The 9,368-nt window shown below is 45.4% G+C and overlaps 1 protein-coding gene across 1 annotated transcript; it reads left to right on the top strand.

Annotated features, from left to right (window-relative positions):
• Positions 1 to 425: 425 nt before the first annotated feature.
• RAB19 (RAB19, member RAS oncogene family) lies at positions 426 to 4,257 on the top strand. The gene is made up of 3 exons (XM_062490971.1): positions 426 to 646; positions 1,503 to 1,686; positions 3,706 to 4,257. The coding sequence occupies exons 1-3, from the start codon at positions 452 to 454 to the stop codon at positions 3,969 to 3,971; spliced, it is 645 nt and encodes a 214-aa protein (XP_062346955.1). The 5' UTR covers positions 426 to 451; the 3' UTR covers positions 3,972 to 4,257.
• Positions 4,258 to 9,368: the final 5,111 nt, after the last annotated feature.

Below are 9,368 nucleotides of genomic sequence, written 5' to 3' on the forward strand. Positions count from 1 at the left end.
GGTCCGGCTCCGCCACCGCCCCGGCCGCGGCCGCGGCCCCGTCCCCGCGCCTCAGCGTGAGGCCCCCGCCTCAGCCGCCGCCCGCGCCCCGGGGAGCGCCCGGCCCCGCGTACCGTGCAGCGCCCAGCGCGGCCGGAGGAAGCCGGGGGGCGGGGGCGGCTCTTCCGGGCGGCCCCGCGGAGCGGCGGGAGCTGTAGTCCGGCTTGGCCGCCGCCGGAGCCCTGCCCGCCCCCTGTGCGGGTCGCTGCCGGGCCCAGCCCGGGGCGGGGCGGCGGAAAAGGGAGGGAAGGGGTCGGACTACAGCTCCCGGCGGCCCCGCGGCTCCGAGCGGCGCTACCTGTCCCGGCAGGGCAGCGCCGGCCGGTGAGCGCCTGGCACGGGGCTCGTTCCTCGGGCCTGCGGCTCCTCCTCCTCCTCCCCCCGCTCGCCGCGGGTCCGCCCGGCAGTCGTGATGCCGTTCCCCGGCTCCGGCGCGGACGATGCCTTCGACTATCTCTTCAAGATCATCCTGATCGGCGACTCCAACGTGGGGAAGACGTGCGTGGTGCACCGCTTCAAGACGGGGCAGTACAACGAGAAGCAGCAGAACACCATCGGCGTGGACTTCACCGTGCGCTCGATGGACATCGACGGCAAGAAAGTGAAGGTCGGTGTCGGGAGCGAGCCCGAGCCTTGTGGCGAGCAGCGCCTTGGCCGTGCCGTCCTCACCCTGCCCGTGCAGGTGCCGGGACGCTCAGCTCCTCCTGCTTGGCCCTGCTGAGGGCAGCTGGCAAAAGCTGACTGCCTTTCTAAGCACGGCTGTTTCCCAGTGGAGTTTTCTCTCAGGAAGATGCCCTGGGGGAAGCAATCACCCTAACTTGGGTGCGTACTTGATCTCGTGACTTCTCTGCATCTACCTGGGGAGAGGGCTTGTGCTTTGCCTGCAGGGAGTTCTTGGGAAGACGGCTGTAGTTTGGAGAGGATGTCTCTTCCCTCCAGAGGTGTGAGGGTTTGAGCTGGGACACCAAGGAGAGAAAACCCTTAAAGTTTGCAAAGGCTCCACTTTGATGTGTACTTAATTTGAGGGAAGAAGACTTCCAAGATAAACACCAGAAGAAATTGTCGACTAGAACTTCTCTCTGTGTGCAGATGAAAGTTAGGATGCCTGGCCTTTATATATAGATTTGCTCTGCCCGGTCCTGTATTAGTGTTCTTTGCTCTTTATTTGCTATCCAAAGGCAATAATGTTCTATATCTTTTACTACAGTTGTTGAAAATGGGTTTCTTGGCCGCTTTGCAAAGCTGGGTTTGCCCTTGGAGCTTTCTCTTTGGCCTGTGAAGACTGATTCCACAGGCTTGTAAATGGCTTTTCAAATCTAGAGAGGGCAAAGCCACTCTGGGGTAGTGGAGTGAGCCGGGACAGGTCTGGCTGCCTTCTAGACATAGGGCTTCAAATCCTGAGGGCAAGCATGTAGGAAAGTTGTATTCAATGCTCTTTATAACTTCTGTCCTTTCTCTTACAGATCCAAGTGTGGGATACAGCCGGTCAAGAGCGCTTCCGGACAATAACCCAGTCTTATTACAGGAGTGCCCACGGGGCCATCCTTGCCTATGACCTTACTAGGAGGTCCACATTTGAATCCATTCCTCATTGGGTTCATGAAATTGAAAAGTATGGTGCTGCAAACTTGGTCATGATGTTAATTGGTAGGATTTTAGTTTTAAATATTATGTTATGTGGATTTTTAATATAAATATAAAATCCCCCTCTTTTCCTACCACTACTTGAAGTATCTACACACTATGCATTAAGGAAGGATTCAGTTCTAATTAAAATAGATCACAAAGTGTGTCAGTTCAGCCTAAGCTTAAAAAAAATGAGCAAAGTCATAGCCTGGTCTTGACAGGACTGAACCCATTGCAGACAGTGAAACCTTTTTTCAGTTGTTCCTTTCTTGTTGGAATAACACAACGTTAAGCTTTGCTGCCAGGCTGGAGGCAGGGACCACCTCGTTGAGGTTAGAATTGCAGTAAGCCTGACCCTGTACTCCTGATGCACAGGAATGTAGCAGCTCAATAATTCAAGACAGAAGGGGAATGCACAGACTCCTGGTTCTCATCTTTCCTCTCTGTTCTCTTGATATGCATGCGCATTGCTCTGTAATGGGATTCCGAGCAGGTAAGACAATAGATGGGGAGATGGCTTTTTCAGGGCGTGGAGTATTCTGCTTGCATTCCACTAGCACTCTGGAACCTGCCTCGTTGAGAAAAGCAATGGCTGGGAATTGCCGGGAATGGAGCTGGTAGGAAGCCGCGGTTCCTTTCCCTTGGTTTTCATGGTTATTGCTCTTCCTTCCCCCAAGGAAGAAGCTGCAAATGAGCGCAGTGGTGTGGTAAAATAGCAGAGCCTTTATAGCCCTTATTTCCTTTGCTGTGGCCGAGCCTGTTGCAGTGTGCTGAGAGCAGCTCAGCAGCCAAGGCTGGGGCAGTGCTGAGCCCCAGGCAGGGCCCCTGAGCTGCTACCTCTGCTCCCAGCACCCTCCGTGCTTGTGCTGCACGTAAGGTTTCTGCTGTCCTTCATCTGGAAGAAGCACAAGATGAATTCTGACCTGCATCCAGTGCAGTGCTTGGAATCAGGGGCAGGGGGACGTGTAAATCACTGCACTTTGGCCAAGTTCTTCTAACTTCTGCCATGAATCTAAAGAAAGAGACTTATCTCTGTGTGGTGGGGGATGGTGGTGGTTGTTGGTTTTTTTTAAAGAGAGATAAGTTCTGAAATTAGTAAAAATAAAGTTTTGTCAAGGATCCAGCTTGGTGCTTTCTTCCAAAGCTGGTGCTGTTTGCTTTACTTACATTGGCAGAAGTCGTTGTACATTTAATTACTCTTAGTCATGTTAATACACCTTTCTAGCAGGAGGTTAAGGTTAAGAAACCTAACTTTCCTATCTGGAACTGAAGCAGGGAAAGTTGGTTAGGTTCCTTTTAAGAAGGCAAATAACCCTCAAGCTGGGGTTTTTTTGCTGTTTTTTGGTTGGTTGTGTTTTTTATTTTTTTTTTTTTTTATTTTGTGATGTAGGTTGGTTGGGTTTTGTTTTTTGTTTCTTTTAGAAATACCATAAGGGACTTTATGGGAGGGTAGTTAGTGTATATATATCCAAGATATGACTTTGATGAAGGTTTGTCTTGAAACTACAAATGTAGACTTCAGCCAGTTACTAGAACTGATAAATCCACATGTGCTGCAGCTGCCTAAATATACAAAGGCATTTTATCTGAGGTGTTTCATGATAGATTTTGACTAAAGTGCTGCAAGTAAAAGTTTAATCTATACATGCAGAAACAGCTTAAGTATGTATTTTAGGCATTAAGGTAACTGATCTGAATTCTTGTCTTTCTTTTTACATTGCCCTAAAAGATTTCTTTTAAAAAATATTCAGCTTAAATGCTACTTAACATTTAAAACCACTAGAGAACAGGACCAAGTTGCTTCCAAATAATCCTTTACTCCTACTACCTATACTAAGTAATTAGATGAACACAGGTTTTTAGTTTTTTCTTGGCTTTCATCTAATTTCCTGCAGTTTTAAACCATGGTCCATATTTGTGGCTCACATCTTGTTCTATCCAGTAACTCTTACTCCTAACATAAACTGAATTAATGCATTGCATTTAAAAATAAATTTTTGAAAGACTTAAGTGATTGAAATATCTCTGACTTCTTCTAAGGGAACAAATCAGACTCGCTGGACAAGCGCCAAGTGCTGTTTGAAGATGCCTGCACCCTGGCAGAGAAGCATGGGCTCTTAGCTGTGCTGGAAACATCAGCAAAAGAAGCTCAAAACATAGAAGAGGTGTTCACATTAATGGCTAAGGAGCTGATAGCCCGAAATACCTTACAGCTTCATGGGGAGAACCCTCCAAACAGCTTCAGTCTTGACTCCAGGCCAGTGATTGCCAGTCCAACTGTGGAGAAGACCCAGTGCTCCTGTTGAAGAGAGACTTCAGGGAGAACTTGGAGGATGCCATTCTTCTGAGGCTCTTTGATTCAATTTTGTTCAGTTGATGAAAATGTTCTATGTGGTCTCAAGCCATCTCTCTTGCTATTTCTACCTTGCAGTTTGGCTTGTGAGTATTTTCAGAGATCATTGTTGCTGTTGGTAGCACAGGTTGCTTTGAACATAGCAATATGAACTTCTGAGATGAGAGGACTCAGGAAGATGCCAGCCCTTGCCTTAACCAAAGAGAATTATAAAAATTATTGCCTTTAATTATTTCCTTACATGTCTTTCTGGCTGTGTCAGAAGATAAATTTGCACCAGAGTTCTGCACTGACCCTTTTAAGCTGTGCTGCTGGTTTTTAAGTACAAGCACTTTCCTCTCTGCCAGTAGCTGTAAAAAGTCTGACACATACTTGGACAGCACTAACCCACTCCTGCCTGAACTTTAATTTAGGAGCTCTCCTGACATGAGGCAGGTAGCCACCCCTCCCAAGGAGCTGAATAACATTTGTGCAAGAGTACAGGATTTCACATCTGCCCTCAGTTCCTCACCAGACAAACCTGGAGACATCTCTGTGGTGGCACAGCAGGCAGAATATGATACACTTCTTCTTGGGGTGAGCAAAGTTTCCTTTCACTTCGCGTTGTAATAGTCAGGATTGTTTCCAGTAGTGATCTCTGTCTTGCTACACAGACTTGCTGGGAGCAGCAAAGCTTCCAGTGAAAGGAACCTTTTTTCATTCCTCCCTGCTAACCTCCTCTTGCTTTTGATGTGCTGATTTTAACCAAAAGCCTTCTGTAGCTTGTGTGATGGGCCAATGGCAGCTTGAGAATATCCCTATTGATTTTCAAAGGAATGTGAGGATGGATGCAAGCTCCTGTAAAACTCAGCAGGGGGTGAGATGGTTTAAATTAGGTAAAAAAAAAATAAAAATTTAAATTGTGTTAGAGCAGTGAGGCAATGGTATGGGGTGCACCAGAGAGCTGCCCTAGGTGAGTATATCTGCTGTTGCTGTGGAGACTGAACATGGTGGTAGCAATGGAAGGTTTTGGCTTGCTCCTGCCAATTGCAAGTTCTGCTACTTGGGGCTCATTTTTCTGTATACCTGAACTGAATGAAGGGTTTCTGCTGGGTTTTTTTTTGGTGAGGGTTTTGAGGTTTCTGTTTTCTTTTTTCTGTTGTTTGCCATTTTTTTCCCAGTAGATGGAAAGAGGGAAGGAGGAAGAAGAACTTGACTGCAGTCCACATGTACCAAAGTGTATCACTTAGTTACTGTTAAGCTATGAACTGCAACTAAAACTCTGTCATGATAAAACACAGTTTGTGTTACATGCAAGCAGCCTTGGGAAGGCTGGGGTGTTGCCAGCTTACCCAGTGGCTGGCTGCCCCTGTTTCCTAAGTCCTTGAAAAACAGGGAAAAACATGTAGCAAGTATTGCTGGAAAATCTTATCTTTGAAGCATAAAAAAATAAAGGAGAATGAATCACTGAATAATAGTCTTGGAAATATTTCTGATATCCTTAATGCTTTCTCTGGCCAGGTTCTTTGCTATTACATGCAAAGAGCAGGTGTTAATTCAGCTCTGTGTAAGATGAGGGAGGAATCTTCCATTCTCCCCTCTTGCTGCAGCTCGCTGTGGAGAAAGCTTCATCTTCAGGCATCATCCTCCTCATGTTTACTTTTTGAATCATTATTCCTTCTTCATTTTCACTAGCCTAGTAGTTGCATTTCAGCAACAGTAAATACCATATCCTTTCAAAGTGGCAAGCCAGCTTCCAAACAAGTGGTTTCTATAGCTCTTGTCACTACACAAGCAGTCAAATGTAAGCTTGATCTTTCTATTCCTGGTAGTAGTTTGTAATCCATAATTTTTACTTTTGTTTTGGTAGTATCTTCCAGAAGATTGCAATAGAAAAAGTATTGCTTTCATCTCCAGTTACAATCTTTCATTGGTCAAGAATTAGAGGAAGTTAACACAGAATGTTAACTTTGCATGGTTCATTTGGTTTACCATCTTAATTAGCCACTACTGTATGAAGTTATTTTTCTTACCCTCAGTATGGAGACCTCTGCAGACTGATGTGATCCTGAGTGCCCAGCACTGCCAGGTTATAGGGCTCTCACTGTTCTCTTCCTGTATGTGTGGAGCTACTGGCAGAGCAAGACCTTGGCAGAAAGCTGTACAACACAGGATCAGGGAGAACAGGCTTGTGACTGTTACTTTAACAGGTGCAACAGGCTTCCTACTCCAAGAAACTCAGTCTTAGACACCTACCCATTGTACAGCTAAAGCAGGAGCGTGACCTCTTTTGGTTGGCTCTGTTTGGCATTTTCCATGAGGCCTTTGGGCAGTTACACTGAATGGTTTGCATAGACTGTTTTTCCAGCTGTCCTGGCATGAGTGAAGAGCAGCACTTGGTGACAAGATTCTTGGAAGTGTATTGGTAACACGGTTACTCCTGAGGTAATACACGAAGCTATGAACTTTTAACAAATCCCCTTCGTACAGCCTGTTATTGTAGACTGTGAGAACCACTAGATTAAAATATACGCTCAGCATGATCTCTGTGGTTGTGCCTGTCCCCATCAGAGAGCAGATGGAAACACCCAGCTATGACAAGGCAAAGTAGCATTAACTGCTATGGAGCTTCCTGTTAATGGTTTGTTCCCCAGCATCATATGCAAATTCCAAGTGCTTCTTGACAGTATCATTAATGCATTTGTACAAAGGGTTATAAGGTTGTTTACAATGCTGTTTTAAAAACTACTACTGCCCCATGGGTTTCAGTTTCAAGAGCTGCACATTCAACTCATGTGTTCTTACCTACTGGGAAGAAGTATTTGAATCTTTGCTGTGGCACATTATTTGCCCTAGTGTCACAGCCAGACCAGATGAGAAGCATTACCTATTGGTGAAACAGGGTAATAAAAATAATTACAAATATTTTTAAGTTGATTTAAGAAGCTGACTAGTTAAAAGCCAACACAACAGTAGCCTAGTGATGTGGAAGGCACACAGCACTGCCTATGTAGGCCAGCTTTGCTTTATATGCAGGAAACAGGCTCTCAGTTACAAAAGCTGAGGTTCTTACCTAATCATTTCAGTTAATGTTTAAGTATAGTTGGAAGGCAGACAATTTTCAGACACTGAACAGAGGTGGAGCACTCTATCCTAGAGCCTTCTCTCAGGAAGAAGAGGCATGCCTGTAGTTTTGGACAAGGAACTGGAAGTGAAGCTTCCCCCAGCCAGGTGAGTGCTCCAACAGCAGTGCTGTTACAGGTGCCCCTTTTCCCCATGTGGGTGCCCACAGGCATTTTCCTGGCTCTCAGCTCCCAGAACCCACATTTGCCTGCTGGTGTGTGTGAGGGACCCAAACAGTCATTGCTCAGCAAACTGGCTCCTGAATTTTCAAGCACCACTCTTGAACAACTGTATTAAAAACTGGAACTACATGAACAGACAATCACACTCTTTTGAGAATAGTTCTAGACAAGCCAAGAGCCCCTTTGTCCTAAGAGTACTTCACCTTGAAATAGGAATTCTGTTTCAGATGGGCAGGGCTTTCAAAAATCATTTAAAGCATTTTTTCTAATGCTGCTGTTGTAAATCCACCTTCACACAGCTGCCTGCACAGCTTCTGTCAATGCAATCCCATCAAGCTGTTGCAAGCAGGGGCTGACTGGCTTGACAGTGAATGACAAACCTATAGAAAAACAGAGTTCAGCATATTTGCAATCCTGCATTTCCTTGCTACTGCTGTGTCCATGAACATCGCTGCTTTTAGTTTTCACTCCTAAGTCCAATTTTGCTAACCTGAAGTGAGGCTCACCACTACAGTTTAATGCCTTTCTAACGCTAGCAATTAAACTGACTTTGTAGCTAATTGATCCCTGCAGCACAGTCCTGTATTGTATTTCAATCCTAAAGGATTACATGTGGATTCCCTCATTTTAAGTTGCTGCTGCAGCATTAACAATTTTATCCACACGAGTTTTGTTCCAAACAGGAGATACCCCACAGCTCATAGCCCCTTCGAATACTAATCTTCTCTGCACCTGCAGTAGCAGGAAAATTACTTTGTATTTCGTTAAATGAACCAGGTATTTCCTCAAAGATGACAATCCACCTTGGGACACAAAGGCCAGCTGTGCTACCGCCCTTTGAACTAAAGCAGCAGAAGTTGTAACAATTGCTCTTACCTTGTATGATCACAGAGCAGGGAGAACAGGTAACACACTTTGTACTTTCTACAAGGGGGAAAAGTCTGTATCAAACTAAATGTATAAATTCTGGCCTAGGGAATTAAAGCACCTCAAGTGACAGGATCCATCTTTATCTAAGGATTTTTGATTTGAAATTGAGATTCTGCTGGTGGAAGTCTATGGGGGCTTTACATCTTCTCCATCTCGGCGCTACTCTCACTGGCCTCTTCAGTTTCTGTACTTTAAGTATTCTCTTGAAGATAATGTATCACAGCCTAAGTTGTCACCCTCTATCCTCTTACATTTTAAGATTAACTCCACTGAATTTATTCCTGTTCTCACAGAGGAAAAACATAGCAGCCTACCAACATACTTATTTCAGAGGCCCCACTATTTCCAGCTGTCCCAGTGTGGGGTTGGTGGGGTGGGAATCACAGTGCTCCAGCCAGCTTAGAAACAAGCCTGGCACAGCAGGGTTCCGACGGGAAGTGGCACCCAGCAGCGCTGGATTGAGGACAAACACAGGCAGCTCCTGAACCTGCACAAAAAGGAACCACAGCACGGCTCAAAGCACGAGGAGCTACTTGTCAAACTGCACCTGAACACATCAGTGGCCATGCAGCTCCACCCACCAGCCTCCACCAAAGCAAATCACTCATCCGGGGATTCTCAGCCTCCTCTGCAACATGTACAGGAGGAAGCTTTCGAAGCACCTCCTGTTGTGCCACACATGCACCGAGGCAGTGAGTAAAGCAGGTCACTCCTGACCTGGTAGGAAAGCAAGTTCACATGTGTGCTCTGGCTTGTAAGTTCATTGTTCATTACCTTTACCCATCTTAACAGAACACAGTTTTGTTACAAATGCACATTTGAATGAAGCTTTCCAACAGGATGTAACAACTTAGGCTCACCATGGAGGGCAGGGAGGCTTTAATTTTTTTCTGTTTTCTCCCTTTTATGAGTTTAAAGTGTCATTTTTTTCAAATTATATTTCTTTCCTCCCTCTGCTACTTGGCCCCTGGGGAAAAAAAAAACAAAAAAAAAAGTAAATTGAACAAACCAAAAAAGGGCTTTATTCTGATCACTTAACATCCTTAAAATCATATCCCCCAGCATTTGAATATGTTTCTGGCAGTTTACTTTCAACTTGGTGTTATTTCTGCAGAAAAATGTTTCTATCTGAACAT

Source organism: Cinclus cinclus, chromosome 4 (genome assembly GCF_963662255.1).
Source record: "Cinclus cinclus chromosome 4, bCinCin1.1, whole genome shotgun sequence".
In the NCBI taxonomy this organism is placed as follows: Eukaryota; Metazoa; Chordata; class Aves; order Passeriformes; family Cinclidae; genus Cinclus; species Cinclus cinclus.